This window comes from Anarhichas minor, unplaced genomic scaffold (assembly GCF_050575085.1).
Source record: "Anarhichas minor isolate MPS153535 unplaced genomic scaffold, ASM5057508v1 ptg000011l, whole genome shotgun sequence".
In the NCBI taxonomy this organism is placed as follows: Eukaryota; Metazoa; Chordata; class Actinopteri; order Perciformes; family Anarhichadidae; genus Anarhichas; species Anarhichas minor.
In genome coordinates this window covers 7980592-8002859 of record NW_027466457.1, presented here as the reverse complement: position 1 = coordinate 8002859, position 22268 = coordinate 7980592, and the positions used below count along the sequence as shown (strand labels likewise).

The window sequence follows — 22268 nt, the reverse complement described above, 5'->3', positions numbered from 1 at the left end:
GTAATTAGGGAGACAAAATAAATGTGAAATAATGATAAACTCTTCTGAGACCACAGCTGCAACTCTGTTACAGTATGCAAATATGCAGATTCAAGAGTTCAGAATACATTACAGGCTCAGAGGATTGTTTGGAATGAATGGCACTGACAACCATTTTTAAAATGATGAGATTCAACATATAATCCACATCCAAGCACACGGCTGAGGAGGGATTTCAAAAGTGTATTTGCAAGACAGCCGTGCACAAATTTATATGAAGTCAATCAAATCAATAGTGATGAATATTCTTTTCAGCAGAGAGTGCTTTGCTTAATGTTTGCTTAAAAACCCTGTTCCAAGGAACGCTTTGATAGCCGAATGGTTAGAGCCATCCGTCTTAAAACTAAAGTCAATGTGGAAGTTCCTCAAACTTGCATTCTTTCTAACAGCCAGCAGGGGGCAACTCCTCTGGTTGCAAAAAGAACTCCAATTGTAAAGAAGTCTATGAAAAAATGACCCTACTTCTCACTTGATTTGTTACCTCAGTAGACATTGTAAACATGACTGTTTTGGTCACCTAAAAATGTCTTAATCAGCATTCGGTTCAGTTGAAAATGCCAAACTCAAGGCTTTACAACGGAAGTCCACAAACCAATGGGTGACATCACAGTGACTTCATCCACTTCTTACATACAGTTTACGTTCACAGCACATGGCATTTAAGTGCAACGTCCTGCATGTACCCCGTGCCCCATGCGAAGGCCAACAGTGCCAACAAACGACAACAGTTCTGACAGAGTTAACAGTGTTGACCTGGGGAAGAACTGGAGGGTTGGGTGTTACACTTCTGAGACGACGCCATGGGTCTGGACAGTGTTATCAGCACTGACCGCCGTATGAGTGCTGTGCAGAGCGGCAGTGATAAACTAGCCTTTGGGGCGCACACACCCTGGGACTCACATGCACTAACATACAGGCGCGGCCGAACTGGCTATAAGTTTTTTTTTTAAAAAGCACAGAGAAGCTCGGAGAGAGGGAGTGTGAATTCATTCTCTGCTGCACTATATCTTTCCATAGCAAAATGGTTGTTTGCTGCCATGTTAATGCTCTGAATTCCGAATTTAGCACCTTCGGAAAAAAAAAAACGGTGCTAAATGGACTCTTCTTACTTCATACTCTTCCTAATGCTATGAAAGTTGAAAAAGATTATAAATCTTGTCGGGCGAGAGTATTTTTGTATATACACACACTGACACCGTTGAGTAGGAAAAAGAAAACAGATGGCAGCTTACATAATTGAAGAATGAACAGCAATCCAGCCCAAGGATTTGTAGTTAATTTGCAGTCTAGAGTTAAGGCATTTATCGCCTCCTCATTCCAGCTGGAGTATTTCTCTGCTCTATAGCCGATTAAAAGTGTAAGCAAAGAGAATTCTTCTCATCTCTGAGAAATCCAACCGCGAAGAACAAGTGACAAAAGTGTGCAGACTAGCGGGCCTACAGAGAATTTTGTTTGCCTTGTGATCTGGAAAGGTCAGGGCTAAACCTTCTGCTAGCAGCAATTAATGTCTTTGACTCATGGTGCACAGGAAGCACAGTGATCATCAGCCGACATCCTAGGCTTTCATCGCATGACAGAGCCTAGCATGAGGGGCTTAGGTGAATATGAGCTATCCATTTCAAGCAATATTTAAATCACATTTCCAATTTGCAGCCCTTGAACAGCAGTTTAGAGCAGGATGAGGAGGTTGAGGCATAATGACAGCTTCTCCAGGGTTTATTGAAAGTGATGAATGCTCAGAAGAGGGGATTGCTCGATGAGAATTCATGAATTTGAAAGAGATTATTTAGGCAGAGATCAATTTGAAAGTCCTACAGCTCAACATTGATGCAATGTTTCAAGAGCACAAAAAGAAGAAATACTGAGCACTGAGCCCTTTTGCCGCTGGAACAAATTAGCTCTCTAAATCTGATAATGCCTTCATCCAAACGAGTTTCATCAGCAATATCAGGGCAAGGGGGACACTACATGACACACTAGAGTGAAGAGACACTGTGTAGATACTGCACGGCCTTATCGACCCACTGTATATGCGGCAGCAGCATGATGTATGAGTAAGAGGATGAAAAACAAGCCTTTTTTATGTCCACCAAAGCAGCAGGGGTCATAAAAATAAGGCACAATCAGTAGCCATTATAGCTATGGAGCACATATTTACAGGCAAACTGCCTCTAACCTGCGGGGACTAACTATATTAGCCATCGCTGAATACAAACCCCTGAAGACAGCATTAAAGGCTTTATAAGACAGACTGCAATACAGTGTAACTATCAAAGGGTCACAGAAACAGATCCCCTGTGTCGGAGGAAAGAAAAGAAAATACATCACTAATAAATGAACATGAGATACAAAGAAAAAGGAAAATCTGGGACAAAAAGAATGAGGTGCACATATTTCGTGTGAATCCGGGAGTCAAATGGAATAGCGAATGAGGAGCTGCTGCTACTGTCCTGCAGGGGCAAGGCGGCTGCTTTTGTACAGAAGCACATCCCACTTCTCTGCCAGCACTCATTTACTGATCTCATTAATATCCTTACTCTGAGGAGGAGAGAGACAGCAGCCGTGAAACAGCCTCCCCCCCATCTCCTCCTCCCTCCAGCCTCCATGTGGCTGTTCCACTGGGTCCCCCTCCTTCTCCTCTCATCTCCGCCTCTCTGTAGTTCAGTAATTGGGCTCAGCTCATTGTTATTCAAAACCCTGTAGAACCAATTAGCTGCAGACCTCCTGACCCCGGGTTGCTATGTAATGGTGCAAGCTAAAGACTCTAAGTGAGGAAGCCAAGAGCAAAGGTTTTAAATTCCTTTAGTTCCTGATTAATAATCCTGTCAGGGCGATCAGAGACATTAAAGAGAGACTCTGGTTAGGCTCCTGCTTTTATGGCTTCTCCCTCATTTCTAGGCTGTCCATTAAAGCTTAATGATGCCGGGGGTCGCTCTCGCTCCTCTGTCTTGTCAGATAAATGTACAGTTAACAGGATGATGAGGAATCCTGATCCTCCAGCAATCTGGGACAAAGCAGGCCTGTGACCCTGCTGGGAAGAAGTAGGGCAGCGAGGGGAAGATGAGCGGAGAGGACAACAGAGGCAGTGGTGGTGTGGATGGTGGACCGAGATGTCCGGCTGCCCTGGAGGATAGAGATGAAAGAGGAGGGCCGGATAGAACCTGGGGCAGCAGGCAGAGATGAGAGGGATGCAGATAACACCTCATGCAACATGGATGAGGAGGCCGAAGGTAAAGGCAGAGTAGTGGTGGAGGCTGCATGGACGGCCTGGTGCTACAAGTGATTTGTTTAGCAGGGATACAAGAGTGCAGATGCTCCAGTTCAACATCAGATTGCTATTAAGGAAAGAATAACTAATCAGCTATACGCAGCGAGATTGTTTGTTCACACCTGTTTATGTAAGCGGGTGTTTTAGGAGCATATGTCCATAATAAGTTTGCATGCAATTAACATGTCACAGGTTTAGGCAACATTAAAATACTAAACGGCTCTCCAAGGCATAAAGCGGCTATGAGTATTATTCAATGTTAACGATGGATCACATTACTACTTGTATGTTGTTTACTCTTTATGCTAAGCTACGCTAACAGACTGCTGGTGGTAGCTTCCTAATTCACGGACAGAGTGATATTAATATTCTCGAAACTCTTAACAAGAAAATGAAGTGAATACGCACATTTTTTCTAAATGTAAAATGATTTCTTTGAATTACACTGCTGAACTATTCAAGACATATATATTTGTTACCCTTATTGTATCTATTACAAGCTTGTTGACTGTCTTGTTGTCGTTCTAGTTGTTAGCATCAGTTTAGTAGAGCATTATATAATCAAATCCTCTCAAGGCCAAGAACTATCATTTCCAAATCGGCCCATATATGGCCACTGACTTGTCATGTTTGTGAATCGTCTCTGCAGGCGATTACAAAATTTTTTGAACCAAGGGGCCGCCAAGCTCACACCTGTTTTCTGAAACCTGTTTGGAAAAGTTCTGATGTTTGCATTCCTACCGCTGAAGTGCTTATTTGGTTCAGTTCTTCAGGCTTGGCCGAGAGTTGTGGGAGGATTCACATGCAACGCTGTAAACACTGCTTCAAGCCCTCTGACACTGATGCATCGCCTCCGAGGCTTCTATAAATCCTTTTACAACAAACTCCATAAAGCTCTTTGGTGCCTAAATATTTATGGTTCCCTGAGTTTCCCTTGAGGGTTTGTTTTCTGTCAAAGTACCAACAGCATTAAGTCATGTGGAGCGACTCCAGACATCTTATCTGGGAGTCAGGGTAAAGGGCCTGGTAGTCTGGTCATTTCCACCAGAAGAGGAACACACAGGGAGGAAGGGCCACTAATGAGTGCTTCTCCCTCCATCACTTCTCCTCACAGGCCTCCTCTGTTAGTGGACTCAATTGACCCGGCAAACAAACACACTGCTGCGTGACCTCTGCTGACCAGACAGAAAAACCAACAAACTCTTCCGTGTCAAAACTACCAAGCACGCCTCGGTCAGGGACCACAAGGCAGTCAGTGTAGGACAAACACGCTGGACATATCGATGGACAGAAGACAATAACGGACATGACAGGCTGTAACGCGACCTGGCTGGTGGATGACTCATGGATTGGGAGGTCAAATGGTGTTATCATTGCGGTACACACCATCTGTGTGTGGATAAGAGACGGTTAGAGAGTAAATACAGGTGTGCTGACGGTGAATCTCATAGGTGGATGCCTTCCTGAAGCGTGTCATTTTGCCCATCGCAGTGCTGCTGTCAGCTGCTAAACAACGTGGCTCCTTGAAACAAGTGTCTCTAAAAATGCAGCAGCGGGCCTGATGAGTCCTCAAGCATCCTCCCAGTGCTGTGATTACTGACGTTTACCCTCTTTAATATGTGTAATTCCCATTTTCTTTGATTCAGTAAGAGCCCTCAGGGGGACCACAGTAAGTGGCAGTCTGCCAAAGCCCTCCTGTAGAAAAGGCTAAGTCACTTCTCCCTCAGCAGTTGGATACAGCCTGACAGTTACAGGTTGTCTCACTTTACCTTTATTATTGTTTGCATCTCGGAGCACTGATGATAGCTTGATTGTACAATGCCTAATGTTGTGTGCTTCACATGCAGGTGTGACACAATGATGACTACATAGCTATAAAAAGGCACTGAAAAATATGAAGATGATGTTTCACAAACATTGGCTATAAATGTAACACAAATTGCTACTAATCGCACGCCAGAGTCCATATAATGACCACTGCTTAGTACAGCCAGCATGACCGACCACAGACACAGGTATTTTCTTAATCCATTTTCCAATGCACTCATATACAAAGACTTTGAGTCAAAATAAACATGTGCAGATATGTGCAATATACTACAACATCCCTGCACAAATTTAGAGAAGTGTTGACTAATCACATTTCTGATGTTTTCTACTAGAATGGACAGCATTATATTATCAGGTGTTCATGTTATTTTGTCCACAACCTTTCTGTATTTAAACTTTTGATGATGTTTAGCTGTAACCTGACCTGTTTTTCTCACACAGTCACACAGTCTCACAAAGTCTCACACAGTAGCCCGGGCTCAGGTTGGCTGTGAAGATCTAAACAAGCAAAGGCAAACATTCTGTTGTCAAAATAACATTTCCAGCTTCAGTTTAACAACTAACAGAAATTCAGAGTCAATATAATATTGGATTTCTCCCTCTTCCTGGCAGGAGGTACCCTTCATCTCCACCAGCAGAGAGGATGTGAAAGGTAGTGGTTTCATCAATGTCTAGTTAGTGTATTCTTTTCATCTCTGAGCTACGGAGTGTGCTACAGGCCAAACACAGAAGGCCCACTGTTGGAGAACAGCTACATGATGACAGACCCACCAAGAATGTTGCCCTGACCGCCATATGTAATACAGCACCAGAGTTCCCTTATTAAGGAGTGAAATAATTTCCACCAAAGTGGTTGGTGGTGCTGACAGCTCAGATTAATGCTCTCTGTTAAACAGCCAGAATAACAACTGCTCCTGCACGCATCGTGAAAACCAGTACGTTTGACTGAGGGAAGCCTGCCAGCTCTACAAATTCATGCATATTTGGGTCTGTGAACATCTGCCAGCGCAAATAATTTATGCTGTTCTCTCAGTTAAGGGGCAATGAATCCCCTCTGAAAAGTTTTCTCCAACTTCTACAAGCCTGCACTCCCCCTCCCTCCCTCCCCCCCCCCCCCCCCCCCCCCGGTGTGAAGTGGTGCAGACACACGCTCCAACCACAGACCAGGCTGAATGAGGAGGATCCTGAGGCGTGTGGGAAAGTCCCAGGCACCACTTCAGTCGACCAAGAGCCAACTGTTTCCTGTCCCTCTTCAGGCCTTGGGGTTAGAGCGCGCTGTCAAGGCCATATCCATAACATCCTCCATGCTGCAGCATGAATGGAGCCTTGCCTTGGGTGGGATCTCCAACAGCAGCCCCAGACACAGAGCAGATATCTGCATGCACGCCTCACTGTCGGGGCCCTGTAGACATGTTTCTCCACTGGAGCGGTGAATATCTTATGGGCATCATGGAGGCGGTTCAAAAACATTTGAGCTTGCTGACACTACAGCGCTTCAAAAGCTCTGTTGTTGTGTTCCAACACAATGGTATCAGGTGATTAAACATCCGAGGGGAGGAGTATTGATATTCAAAACGTCACCACCAACAGATGGTCTATTAATCATTAATTGATTGTCTGCCATTTCTGTTTGATCTACAACACACACTTCTGGGCTAATTTAGCTCCGCTGGGTTATGTGCTGCACGGTGATGATAGCTAGACTATTTATGAGCGTAGAGGGAACCTATCATTTTCCACTAAAATTATAATAATACACTGCTCTCTGTTCCTGTAGTCAACACACCCCATCGGACACTAAGCCAGCTCATGCTCCATTATATCAGCTTGCAAATTAAATAACAACCGTCAAAATATGTGTGTCATTATACACCTGACAACTAATTATAACTCGTAAAAAGCAGCTGGAAATAAAAAAGAAAGTAGTAATTTAATAAATGAACACTTCGCCCTTTGACTCACATAGTTGAAATGCATGGGAGGAAAGCCGAGCAAAACCTCAGATTGACTGTGCCAAGTGTGTGTAAGTGTGTATCAGGCGAGGCAAAAAGCTGTCAGGAAACTCCCCCTCATTACTCCTCTCGTCTTCACCCTCTCTTCCCAGTCCAAACCGCTCTCTTCTTCTCCTCCAGTGGACTAGCGGGAGGTCAGCAACAGGCCAATCCCCGGCAGCCCCAGAAGGGAGCTGCTGTCAACAAGCAACATGGATAGTTTGAACACCGAGGGCAACGCTGTGGCGCTCTGAGGTCAGGAGGAATCACTCAACCAAGAACTGACCAGCAGCACAGTTGGAGGAGATGTAAGTGTCATGGTTCAGGCCTCCTAATGAGGTATCACCATTACATTCCTACAAATTTGAAGTATGCTACTGCCTCTCCTGTTAAGGATTTCATTTAGAAAAGGCAGGTTTTTACAAAACTGCAGTGTACTTTACTCTATTTCAATAACTTTACCAGTAAAGTACAATCCATAGTGTATCAGAAAGAATGTTGTTACCTTGTTGCCAATGCAACCGCAAGTGCATCATACACGTATTTATTATTAGGTACACCTCGCCAAAAAGAATGCAGTCTATTAAACGGTCCTGCAATAAATCCTACCTGCATAAAGTTATAATATTCTGTGTTTTTGTTGTCAACTTTAAGTGTTAGACTTTAAGTTGCCTTTTTGTGTGTTATGTTGTATTGAGAAGTGTTTCTAGTATTTAGTCTACCTTTTAATATAAATGGGATGATCATTTAACTAAATGTTACCATTATCATGTAGATAGGATGTATACCAGGGCTGTTGTATGAGACCTTAGCACCTTAGTAGCGGAGTGTAGCTTCTACTCCTCTTTGCTCAGCTCGACTGCGGATTTCTCAGCTACGTCTGCCCTCTGCAGGTTAAAACATGACAACTTGGTTAAATCTATCTCAAGCAGACACTAAAAGAAAACTGTATACCAACAGTCAAAGGCCACTTATTTCAGTTTCAAATCAAGCTTTGGATCAAAATTACATTTGTTATGTTGCTGAACTGTAAAACACATGTTTCACCAACAGCAACACCTGTTCGCATTGTCCCCTCCATAGACGATTATCTCCACGCACTCTGGCTTTGTCGAACCGTCCAAAACATCTGGTCGAGGGTCATGATCAAATTATCAGAAAATATCCACCTAAATGTTCCACTGTGTCCCAATGCTGCACTGCATAGAGACATGTTTGTATTAAAAATTCCCACCTCTAACTTTTCCTTTTAATCTCACTAAACAAAGCTAATAAAACAATAGAACAAATCTAAAGATTAGGTATGAATTACTAACCTAATGATGGATTATTCAAATTTGGAGAAATTTACAGCATCAGAAAAATATATCCCCCTTTTTACATTACCTTAAGATATGATTCTTTCTCTTCTTCTTGGCCTTTTTCTCCTCTACCATCAATACAATATAGCACTACTAGGGAACAGGGTTGTCCTTCAATCAGAGGATCGGCGGTTCGATCCCGTGCTCCGCTAGTCGCATGTCGATGTGTCCTTGGGCAAGACACTTAACCCCAAAAGTGCCCCCGTAGCTGTGCCTACGGTGTGTGGATGTGAATGTTAGTTAGTCCTGATGGCAGGTGGATGGTAACCCCTGCCATCAGTGAATGAATGGATGTGAATGGGTGAATGACGATATGTAGTGTACAAGCGCTTTGAGTGGTTGTAAAGACTAGAAAAAGCGCTGTACAAGTACAGTCCATTCACCATATATGTATATAACACAAAGTAAAACGTATTTATCAGATGTGCTAGTTATTACAATGCGAAGCCTGTCGTGTTTGTTGTGTCTCATTATGTTAGGTTTACATTGCATTAAATGACTCCACCTGTATAATACGTTATGTAACATTACATTTCTATGCCACGTGTTGTGAGAGCCTCCTGATAAATGTGTGCGCATGATGCTTACTGAGATGAAAGCCTTTTTTTTTCCAACCATGAGGCTGCAAAATCCTGGAAAGAGGATCAGACTCTCTCAAGAGGTGTCAGGGGTTAAATGACGCCTCTACACTGCATTTATTTTGTGAAGGAGGCTTTCAGAAATGTCTTATCAGAAAATCTGAACTAGCATAGAGACAAATCTACAGCGCAGAGGCGCAATCATACCCAGACACTCAGACGTGGATCAAAGCTGTGGAGAGACGTGGGGGAATAGCAGATGAAAGAGGTACGCATTAAGCTGTTTACTAAGGTGACATGAAAAGGTGTTTTAGCTCAGTATTCAGCCTAATGAGGGAGAGAGACCGAGGGTTATCTTATTAGATATTCAGAGCTGCCAGTTCGCAGCCTTTTACATCCCCTCTCAACATCAAAAGAAAGCTACATTTTCTGGCAAGGTGAAGTCTAATAATAGTGAGGTCCCTGTAGATTAAATTAACATTTCATTATTTCATTGACGGGCTGACTTATACCCGGGCACTAACTAGCTGAGGTGAGGTCTCATCACTCGCACTTAGTGGTGTGTATTGTGACTCAAGAACACTAGTTACCAACCTGGGGGCCAGCGCCCCAACAAAGGGGTCATAAGACAAACTTGAGGGGACTCCAAATGATACACAGAGGAGAAAAGCAGAAAAACGAAATACTTCTGCTGCACATACCGTCCTCTGATCCTCGCGTGCGTAGCCATGTTAGTGTAGTGGCAATGTTGGCCAGTGGGCTAGAAAAATCTCATTCATGTTTTCTGGAGGTCAAATGCTACAGACTTTATTGATCTTCTGACTTTTCCTTTTAAAAAGGTAAAAGTAGTAATAAATGCAAAATAATCTACTACAAGTCACAAAACTATCTGAAGTCTCCTCAATTTCTTAAAATTGATCCCAGTGATTGATAATTAAAAAGAGAGAAATTTTATGAATGAACAAATTTTATACTAAGGAAGTTATACTGATTACCACAAATTATAGTATCACTCAGATTAGAAAACCTAATGAGCAAGCAAATGTATAAAACTACTACAGCTGTCAAATTAATGGTGTAAAAAGTAAAATATTTGCCCCTAAAATGTGGTTGAGCAGAAGTATAAAGAAGCATACAGTGTAAATATACTTGGTTACTTTCCACCTCTGCTCTGTGGTGGTTCCTGTTCCAGCTGAGAGCAGGGCTCACCACACACGATAAACCCAGAGTGTAAATTGAGCAAAGGCCCCAACATGCTCTGAAGCCTCCGCGATTTCTTCGTTTCCCACTGAGTCAAGATCCTGTGTACAAAACCACTACTACGCTGCATTGAATCCAGATGGATCAAACAGTCCTTCCCTTTATTTGGACTGCTCTCTGTTATTGGAAAGAATTTCAGTAAGAATTACCAAATCTGGCCGCCTTTCAGGAAAACAAATGGACACAGATGTAGTTTTCCATTTTACAGGCTGTTTATGTCTTGCAAATTCCTTTTCCAGAAGAGCGGGGTATGTTCTTTCATGTTTCAATGGCTCAGAGTGACCGCAGCCCTTTGTGGCAAATGCACTTTTCCAACACTAATGACATATAGTCACACAAGGCTCTGGCAGCAGTGTGCTACAGAGGCTGCATGCCCACTGTGTAATTAGTCTACCACTAACTCCTAGTCTGGGGAAACATTCACAACCACATTAAACACGGACGGTTTTTCACCTCAGAGGGTCTGCAGCAGATGGATACGCTCTGAAGGAATCATGTAGAGAAAAATGACTTTCATCAGTCAGTTAAACTGATCACATTTATTGTCTAATGGGGGGGGATCTCAGCAGAAGATGAGAGGCTTTGGATGACAATCTTTTTATTGGAGTGTCTCTTATGTGTTCCTGATAATAATAATCAAATGAGCCAATACTGTCAGGTCCCATCGCCTCACAGAAATACCACCATGGTACTCAAATGGGTAACCAAGATACTCACATTGTTGCTTTAGTTGTTTGGTGAAATCCTGCCATCTGGTGGCTGTCACACAATATTACATCAAATCAAACAGTTTTCAGTGGTGGAAAAAGTATTGAGATCTTTCACTTAAAACTGCTATAATTTATATTTTTACCAAATTATATTGTGAAAATGTGACAATGCAAAAGAGGTCACTCGTAGCGATGAAACTCCAGAGAATTATGATGAATCTGACCCTCCCCTCGGCTCTATGGAGGTTTAACTGAGTTCAGGGCCGCAACTTTACTGTTTTGGTTCACTCACTCTCACCGCTCTCTGTGTTTTCGGCCACAGCAGCAAAGCTATTTAACCCGACTACAGCAACGTTACCTGCTCAACACCAAACAGACACACGGTTACGTTAGTGACTAGTTAGTGAACATAGTTAAGCATTAGCTGCTCATGAGACAGATATTTCTCTTAGGAGTTGGCGGAGAACAAAAACAGAGCTAAAAGAGAGTGAATATTGGACTTCTGTTCAACAGTTGGCCGGAACCTCGACTCCAAATGAAGGATAGTTCCTCCTTAACTGCTGGGTGTAAATAGGCACCTGTTTGATATCAAGCTCTTAATATGAACTTAAAAGCTGATGTCAGTGTTGTGTTCACAGCTCGTTTCTGCTGGTGGCCAAAACAACAACAACAACAACAACAAAACATCTGGTATTCCAGGTTTAAAGAAAAGGTTTTGACATTTTGGAAAATATGCTTATTTGAGTTATTTAAGAGTTATGTAACAGACAATTTCCTGGTCAGACCAGTTGCCTGGCAACCAGCAGAATCTCCAAAAATATATCGGCAGCTAATTTGGCACATATTTTACTGCCGGTAGAACACCATTTGTCATTTATACACGTTCGTACTGATTAACCTAACAACATATAAAATGTTAATTGCAGAGCTTTGGAGGTGCTGCTAGATGGATTACCTGCAGACAGACTTAAGGTACCTGCTTAGCCATTTCCAGTCTTAATGCTTTCAAAATGCTGTTTCTCTCTGAAATGTAACACTAGTGAGTAGAAGTATTAAGTAGGCCTAGTCTAAAATGGAGAAACTTATGTAAAATACCTTAAAATTGAAGAGTATTTGAATGAATGCACTTTCCACCACTGATTTTTATATTAGAGCAAAAGCTTATTTGCCTTAATATATAAAACAGAGCCACATAAATGCTAAAATATGCTGTTAAATCCTACAATCGTCCCCAAAGAGCAATGAACTCAGGGCATTTCTGATCCCTGATCCAAGCGGTTCCTGCAGTCCTGTCTGAAGTGTGTCGTTTGGTTGGCGGACCAGCACAGACAAATGTGGAGGGAAACCTGCTGAAACCATCACTCAAGACGTGAACCGGCCTCATTAGCCGTGGCTGTATCATGCATAGGTCTCTCTCATCTATGGGGTAATGAAAGCACGAGGGCTCTGTGTCACCAGGGTCACATGAAGGCCCTCGCACCAGAGGAAGGCCTCTTGGTGAACCCTGCATGCAACGCCATGTGTAAAGTGTTAATCGCAGCAGTAATGGAGCCAAGAAAGGAGCAGGCACTGAGGTGTCTCCCTGAACGGAACTGCAGAGGAGTCCTGTGTGCGCGTCAATCTTTCTGATGGGCAGTTAAAAGCCATCAGGGCGCTGTGATCTGAGAACACACTCCAGTGAAAACATATGGTCCCGGTTAAGGCTAGGGGAAATTGGATTAAAGAAATTCTTCTTGAAACGGTCTGAATTGCTCTTGCCATAACAACTGCGAGGCAGCTAATACAGACAAAACCACAAATCAGTCTGAAACTAATATTATGCTTCTCTTTTCATGTCAAGCAAGTCACAACAGTGGAAGAGTGGAAGGGGGGGGGGGGATTCTGCTGAACACATTTAAGTCCAGAGAGGTGAGGAAGGGGCTGTGGCCTGGTTTCAATAGCCTATTACATTTCTTTCCTCGCCAAAATACTCTTGACTGCACCACATGCTTTCCATCACCGGGATGTTATTCCATCACGAGCAGCAGGAGAAGCTGGTTTGATGACTCCAAGACATCAGAGCAGGGAAATAATCTCAGACAATATAAGAGGAAAAAGCTCACAGGTAGTTTTGGAAGTTTGAGCACATTCCTCACTTTGCTTGAAATGATGTTAACAAGGTTGGAATAATAAAAGCTTTCAGGCAGAACTGCAGCACAGGCCTGAGAACGTTTCTGTTCAGTGATTCAATTAAGACCACCTGTCCAATTCATAGGAAGTCATCAGTTTTGTCACAAATAGGATGGTATCTTTGCTGAAGTCACAAAGCCACATTTTGAAATAAAGCAGGCTGCAGTCAGTGTATGGATGCTACTCAAACACCCCATGTGGACTAAATAAACCAGTTAGAGCAGGGACATGAATATACTAATGAAGTACCTGTTAATCCCAGCAGAGCCATGATAGATCAGATGAACAGGCCGACAGCAGGACAGTAAGAAAGATCTTCACGTAAAAACAACTTTGAAAACGGTGATTTCAAAATATAAGTCAATGCTCAATGTCTCACAGGTGTTTCCACTTAAGTTGCCTGATCAGACTGTTGTGGTTTTACAGTGGAGGTGCCCACACCTGGCCTGAAATAAAAAGTGCAGCAATAACATCAGGGACCAGTTTCACAAAGATAGACTAGATCCAACTAAAAGTCAGACTTCAGACAGACGCCTAAATTCATCTGTTGCACAAATCTATCCCAGCCCAACAGCAGAAAGAGACCACAATGTGGTATTTGACACACCTGGGTTCACCTCCTCAAAGTGCTTTCACCTGAGTAGACCTCCTCACTGTCTGTCTCCTGCTAGTTTAATGACCTCATGTAACTCACAACATGACGCTCAATTTCAATTCAAAATGTTTATATGTTAAATGTTAATACTGGCTGAAATCAGTGGCCAATGGCAGTCTAATACTTGCAGACCACCTCCAGTGAGTCAGAGTACGTTAACCGTGGCGAAGTCACGGCCGTGCCCTTCTGGCGTCTTGAGCCAGGGAGGAGAGGCCGACTTTATAGATGCGTTTCCAAACAACTGACAAATCCTCGTCATTCTGCCTTTAAAGCAGAATCTTCAGCAGACAGACTGCTCAGGTGTTTAAAAAACGAATGATCCACTTCTTCGAGTTTGACCTGTTGACCCGACTTTGAGAAACTGTTTGTAAGGGATTCTAACCATCTATTCACATACATCTAACAATTACTGTTGTACATCTGTCCAATTATGTTTGAACCATGTATTTGCCATTTATTACATTTTGATATTTATCCAAATTTCAAAAGGTTTAAACACTGAATGACTGCTTCATTATTAAGGTAGGTATTTCATTGAGTTTTAAATATCGAATGAGCATTTATTGAAATATAATTTTAACATTTGACAGACATTTTTACTCTTTTGGCCTTTTTCAGTTATGCTTGTTTTTTTTATATTCAATTAGAATTAATGCAAAAGTAAGCAGAACGCATTTAGTTAATGTTTCACATTGATATCAGTTCCTCTTGGAGTGATATGAAATAACCAATACACATATGCAGTACTGTGTGTACAGTTGCAAACTGACAATTTTAGTTTACGCATAGTCAAAGTAATAAACTAAATGTAATCCATGTTATCCAATAAGTATTTTCATAGACAAGAGATTAGAGCATTTAAGACGAGACAATATGCTCACATTAGGAGGATGTACTGCCGTCAGCAACAACAGTACCGATAACAAGAAGAAGAAATGTAATTCTCCCCGGAGATGAAGAGACGGACAATAACTTCCACCTTGATCTTACATTTGGTTCCAATCAGAGATACAGCAACAACTTGAGAATGAGGTTTTTATTAGAAAATGATGACAGCCTACAAGACAAATTTAGCCAGCATCCGCACCAAGACAGGAAACAAAAAAAAGAATCATGATGAAATTCCTTTTCAAAAGATCTTGGTAAACCACCGGACAAAAGAAGTATCATAGAAACTAAAAAGTGGTACTCAAAAACATACCAATACAGGAAGAGCGTACTCAGCAGCTTTCCACATGAAAGAAAATGAATTTGTCCAGGGATTAGTGTGACACCTTTGTCTTCCTTAATAAATCAACGGATCTCGCACAATCAGTTCTCCGAAGGCTTTTCTGTGAAATCACATCCTTTCGACAGGTCACGAACGTAGTCTCCAAACTTCAACACACAAAGGCTTCAGATCCGGAAATAAGAAAACCTTAAACTGCCTTGCGGTGGTACTCTGGAGGGGCAACTTCATAGTCACTTGCATTGAAGAGCGATGCAGAGTTCTTTACAAGATACCTGGAAGGGAAGTTACATTGTATTCATTACTGCTGCAGGTGAATCGCTACGAGCCTCATTAATGACAGCTTTGTGAATACTCACTTGAGGAAGTCTTGTAGATAACTGAGCAGCAGTGCAAGGCTCTTCTCGTCCAGAGGAGTGTACGCCAGCATAGCTCCAATTCTCACTTTGAAAACCAAACAAAGGCAGCATTTTACACACAACGTGGCCGCAAACCTCGTCTTCATTAAGGATAGAAAACATTTCAATGACTCCACTCATCCTCAAGGAGGCAATTCAAGTGATTAAAACACAGAACACGGGTCATAGTGGTGGATGCGGATGAATACCGACGAGCACGAAAAGGTAGTTGAAAGAAACGGGCTGCACTCTTATTTCTAACATCTAGGAACTATATGTTGTTTTCTCACTGTACCAGAGAATAGAACAGCAGGTCAGGACACACTGATGATGGCTTGAATTGAACACCGATGCCCCGATTCTCTGTTTCAAATGTTGATTTTTTTTTTATTAAAGGGATTTTAAAGTCAGAACTGTGAAAAGTCAGATATTATATTTGCCATGTGTCTCAGAAGTCTGTTAGCAAACTTGGTGTTTTATGCTAACGCTATAGCAGCTACATTCAGTTCAGAAGCTCAGACACAAACGTATTCAATCTTTTTGTACATGTGAGGAGCAACACATGCATTCTTTCTTCTTACCATAGCCCGACCTACGGTACAATACCGTAGTATTTTGAAAAATGCTTCTGTTTATTTATTATTTGTGCTTTTTTTAGCTTCCTTTAATGCACACCATTTCCCATAAGTCTGAGAAGGGATAAACATTGTGGCTCAACAAAGGTGAGTCCATTGGTGATTAAATACCGTATTTATCTAATTCTACTTTTACTGGGATTACTTCTATAGGCGGACTGCTACAGATGTTTTAAGTAGCAATGCATTAATGCTGCTCTTCTCAAAAAAATAACACAAATACTACAGCCGGGTAATGTGTTTACCAAAGAGTCTAAGTAGGTGAGGGGCGCCGTAGATCTGAGACATGGACGTATCTGGGTGGTTGGCCAGGATGTCTGCGTACTGCGGCCTCTCAAATTTGTAGAGAAGTTGCGTCCCCAGCATGACACTGAAATATTCCCGGATACCAGCAACCACCTCGTTCACAGCAAACTCCCTGAGGGGTGAAGGAAAAACAAGTTGGATCTCTTTGACACAGAGAGCAAACCTGCAGCAATTCATGTCACAGAAAGAAAATGACAAGTAATGTGTATTTTTACTTGCTGTCAGAGTTTCCTCTTGATTTCTTATAGTTTGCATAATCTTCAAGCACTGCATCAACGCTCTTTTTGGCAGGTAGGTGGAAAAGCTGAAGGCATAAAAGAAAAAGACAAAAAGAAACACGGATACATAACTTTGGAAACGTCATCAGGGTTCCTTTGGAAGAGCGACACCCAGTTCATACACACCAGTTCATATTTCTGTTTTATGTTCCCGTTGTTGTGTATCTGGACATGCTGCATATCTTTTTTTTAGTTTTCAGGGAAATCAGCTCGTTAGGATCATGAGTTAAAACATATTGAGTTAAGACTGAGGTTTTTTTAATAGCTCATAAATAAGCTCATGTCATGTATAGAAACAATGTGATGTTTTTCATATCCTGGAATAGATGAAGTTCTTGTGATGACATATCAGCTGTGTCTTGAGAGCGAGATATCGTAAATCATATAAAAAGCTGTACAAAAAAAAGGGACAAATTCAATAATTCCAACAATATTGCACCAATTAAAAAACGTATGCAAAAATTGCTCGACCCATCTCTACCGACTTGCCTTCCCTGTATAGCAGCTTTCATGTATGTGTCTGTATGCGTCTTCCTTTCTGCATCTGTATGCTGTTAAGCTGCTTGTAACTTTGTTTTTAAAGGCGTTTTATAAATAAAAAGGGAAGCCAGCACGTAGCGGCTCGGTAACCAACAGACCCGGCTGAGGATCAAGACACTGGAAAGTTATTTGGGTCTTGAGGAGCTGCAGCATTTATTCAAAGACAAACTGAACCGTACACTGTTAGTTTACCACCACTAGACAACTGGATTGTTCACATCCTCTCTGCTCTGAACGCCAACAACGAGCCTCGTGCGCATTACCTCGTACCGGTTTCAGACAAAATGAAATCCCGGTTAAATAGCCATTTTTTTTTGCTGAATTTGCACTTCCCAGTGTAGCTACAGTGACAGCTAGCTAGCAGACAGAGGATCCTCTGTTCTCAGGAAATAAAATCTTTGTTGGTTCCGCTATCCGGATCTGCGTGACGTTAATGCTAATGAGATCAATTGGTAAAAATCTACTACATCTCATGTCTTAGCATTTTTAAGACTTTTGACAGATTGACTTAGTTTAATACCAGATAAGTTTTTTTTTTTTTTAAAGAATAAACAATTCAATGCCTTTTAAGGATCTGCAGGAACCCCCGAGTTATATTATAAATGCATGCGATAATATTAATGAAGACGAATGCTGTGTGTATTTTAAAGGTTCTAACCTGTTTCTGCCGTGTGATCAGGTCCCAGTCATCCACAAGCCATGGTTTCAGCTCCTCTGGGATCTTTACTTTAACCTCCACTCGATTTATGAAGGTCTCCTCCTGAGCGGACAGGAACAAATTTAAGAAAGAAGCTTTTTGGCACAACGTTGACGCAGTTAAAGTCATTCCATCCTCCGAAACATACCTACAGAGAAGTAGACTTCTGACTCAGTTACTTTCACTTCAGCTCAGTATAAATATAGAAGCATCGTTGCTATTTATGAACTTACACTTTCAACAGTTGGGTCAACGCGTGCCCTCTTCTTTCGGGGAGGGTGGGTTGGGTCTCCTCCTGAACTCGTCCCTTCTCCTGCACCAGGAGCTGCAAGATCAGAAGAACACTCAACCGTTATTTCCTTCATAAGAAAAAGTAAACGCCAAAGTGATTGTGACATCCTGCTACGACTCTAGTTATGCTTGTATTCGCTTGATAGCTCACAGCTTCTGTTGGAAAGCTAACGGAAACACACCTGTGCAAAACAAACTGCTGACTGATTTTGGAGGGCATGCATTCAAAAAGGTGTCCACGACATAAATACACAACAGGACATTCATGCTTACGCTTTTGTTTGTTCTTTTTGGTTTTCCTACAAAAGACAAAAAAAGACACGCGTTAAAATAATAATAATAAAGAATCATTAACATGTATCAGACCACTTAAACAGGAGACATCACAGCAGCTGACATGTGGAATAACAAATGGCGTAAACTCACACATCATTTTTCTGCGGTGGAGCAGGTATCTTCTTATTTGGCGCAGCACCCCTCATTCTCCCTTCTACATAATGGTCTCTACAGCAAGAGAAACATGACTTCAGAATACATCATTCATATTAAAGTCAGACTACAGTTTGTTTATTTAGGCAGAATATTTAACAAACCCCATCTGTAGTGTTTTGTTTTGGCAGTGCTTCTCATTCATTTAGACTGGTCTGTGAGCCCCAGTGTGTTGTAACACATTAGGTCTTATATAGAACTCCATTTTATACTCAAATTAGGCAATGCGTGTATTTTGCCTTAATTTGCTCTCTCTCTCTCTCTGTGGACCCGGTTTCCATAAAACCACTCTTTCTAGCGGTATCTGTAAACACTAAAGTTAGTAAAAAGGGAGAATAGACTTACTGATTGGCCCTCTGAAGCTCTTTCTGTTTCTGCAGATTACTGTCCACATACTTCAGCACTCTGCTTTCAGGAACCCATTCGTCCCAGCTGCAATATAAAAACACCAAGAAAGAAATGAAGCACATGGGGAATCTTTACTGCACTATTCTGAAAGATTAGTTTTATCTGAACCAGAACTTACTTCTTGTTCCAACCACTGTAATGAATAAAGTATTTGATTTGTTTTTCCTTGATGTTTATCTTAACACACTGCAAAGAAAGACATAAATCATGGTCACAAAAAAAACAAAGGGTTCATATCAGAGACACAGGAGGATCAAATGATCAGAGTAACAGACTAACTAAGGCAGCCTACCTTAGCTTCGTAGAGCAATGGCCCATGAAAACACAGCACTCTTTCACCTGAACAGAGTGTTGGTCAATTAAAATCAGCATGAGAGCAGTCCAAGTAAAACACGGTGAAAATGTAAAGCTGGCTAAACTACTCCTACACACAAACACAAGAACAATAATTACACCGTAAACTTAAATTCTTGCACATCAGCAACCAACACCGGTCTCTGTCGAATAGCCGAGAACAATAATGACATTAAAGTTTAGAAATATGTTTCAGCCACACACTCAGATCACATTAAATCTACTGGAGTCAGACAAGAGTCAAGAGTTTGATTTACCAGCTGACCTCACATGATGTATGAAGGGCTGAGCATAACACTTAAGATTATTTTCATTATCGATTTGTCTGTTGAATATTCTACAAAAATCTGATTTAGTCGTTAAAACCAAGATATATTCAGTTCATAATTATGTAAAATAGAAGAAAAAAAGATGAAAATAACGTAATTTGGTAAATAACTTAGATACTGATAATTAAAATAAATTTTCTGTCAAATAATTAATCGACTTATCATTTCTACCCTCATTAGAGAGCTTGCAGCACTTTGCAAAAAGTTAATTTACATAACTTTTAATTGAGACTACATATGAATATCATAAAATATAATTATAGTATCTTAGATACTGCACACCACTTTAAATAAGCAACTATGTTCTGATTTATAATGTCAGACGCGAAATTCACTCAGCTCTAAAAACAAACTTTTTATACAATTTAATGAAAACAATGAGTAACCAATAAATATGTGATATATATGTTACAATTAATTACTTAATCAATGAACCCACTATTGATTTTTTTAAACATGTGAAAAGTTGATTTGACACACTAACAAAAACCACTAAAGTACTTTGAAGACATGATGTACTTTGCATATTAAAGAGAGCTGCAGAAGAAAACAACAGTTAGCCGCTAGCCAGCTAGCTTCAGCTAACAGTCCACCGTGAGAGGTGGGCGGTTAAATCAATGGGGAGCTAACGCTGCATGAATGAAGACAGCGCTTTACGTTAGCTGCTAGCTATACTGCAGCAAATCAAACCGCGACGCTACCGTTATACAAACGTACTGCTGAAACGACACCATGTTGTAAAGTAAATAATTACCGCGGTAAAATAAATAAACCATCAAGACCTGGTATGTGCAACAACAATGAAGGCAACGCTAGCATTTCGGCGGCGGCAGTGCTAAAGCTAGCTAACATTTCGGACCTTTCCGAAGGCTCCAGCACCGACAGGCACTGTGAATCCACCAGAAATGAAAACAGACAACTTGTTACCTTCTTGAAATTTAGGTTTCGGGTCCTGTTTCGGCGCCATTCACGGACTAAACTATCAAAATATGGGGAAAATTGCTAGCTCCCATTCCAGTCTGAAACGGCGCCGCTCTCTAAATCCGTCATAACCAACGCAATGACGCATTAATACCGCGACGAGAGATGCGCCTGAAAGCAAAGAGCATTTACGTTCCTTTGCCTGAACGTCGCTGTACATCCATGCTCGAAATGAAACGCCAAATATACATATGTATGTGAAGTGAAAATAACTGTCTCTTGAATACGTTTTGTCGTATGCAGTGACCGTTGTCCGTCGGTATTTTAGTGATATGTTTTAACAGTTAGATGGATGAAAGACTTGTGAATGCAAATTAAATAGAAAAACGGAGGTCATGAGTCACGATTCAGCCACTGTAACCCTCAAGGAAAAGTTTTCTAGCAAGCAAAAAATGAATAACGTGTTCTGATTTTTGTATTTTTCAGCATTCAGAGATTAGATTGTGGGGACTATATGGTCAGTTTTTAAATGTATAAACAGTATTTACAGAATATACTTCACTGCAAACCCAGAATAGTGTTTCAAGGTTATACAAAAGATGATGAAAGCTTCCTTTGGTTCCATTAACACCCCTCTGTCTGTATAGACCCTGGTGGCTGCCTTCCTGTTAGGTGTGCCAGTGTTTGGCTCACTGACACACCTAAATGGAGCAGAGCTGTAACATTACATACAACCTCATCACTCCCATCAAGTACAGACCGGTGGAAAAAGGAGAAACAGAAGAGTGTCTGAACAAGGAGATTCCCTCTTGATTTTGCCCAGAATGCTGTTGATTGTAGGTAAAAATAAGACTTTTAAGAATCAATAATTGGGGACACTCACCACATCAACGTCCCTGTCACTACTTAAGGACACACAAATCAATCAATCTGAAGACTGAGTCCAACACCTGTTGAGCCACCACCTCAAAATGGCTCTGAAAAGCAATGTCTGAGATGTTGGCATATTGGCAGTCAATACATTCAATTTTCAATATTTAAGCAGTTTGAAGTGGGCTGACAAATTTGGGATTTAAATTAAACAATAGGTATACAACATTTTTTATTTTGTGATTTCTGATTCAGATACCCCAAATTTAAAATTTGTATACAGTAACGCAACGTTTTCTACTGGATGGATACAGACATTCATGGCTCACAGGGGATCCTGCGGACTATTTCCCTGTAGCACTACCATGAGGTTGATGTTTGGGTTTTTTCTTTTTAAGTAAAATGTTTCAACAACTATCGGATGGTTTGGTAGGAAATTTAGTTCTGACTTTCATTATCAGTGCCCTCTGGTGGAAAAACTGTAATATGACACCATTTCTAAACATATATTGGTGTTTCTCTACAGCAAATTCTGGTTACTCAATGTCCTTCACATCGGCTGACTGTCTGCAAAACGTCAATATATCTGCCTCTACTACAAGCATGTGCTGTATTAAACTGTGATTAAGCTAAGGATTGTTTCCCATGCAGCTGAATCAGCAC

General features: G+C 41.3%; 1 protein-coding gene across 1 annotated transcript; it reads right to left on the bottom strand.

The window, feature by feature from the left end:
* Positions 1 to 14882: 14882 nt before the first annotated feature.
* On the bottom strand, positions 14883 to 22187 carry morf4l1 (mortality factor 4 like 1). The gene is made up of 12 exons (XM_076089184.1): positions 20742 to 22187; positions 19424 to 19470; positions 19250 to 19317; positions 19069 to 19155; positions 18661 to 18738; positions 18508 to 18533; positions 18177 to 18268; positions 17905 to 18006; positions 16644 to 16732; positions 16368 to 16540; positions 15449 to 15533; positions 14883 to 15364 (listed from the first exon to the last, which is right to left on the bottom strand). Exons 1-12 carry the CDS (start codon positions 20779 to 20781, stop codon positions 15280 to 15282), a joined length of 972 nt encoding a protein of 323 aa, XP_075945299.1. The 5' UTR covers positions 20782 to 22187; the 3' UTR covers positions 14883 to 15279.
* Positions 22188 to 22268: the final 81 nt, after the last annotated feature.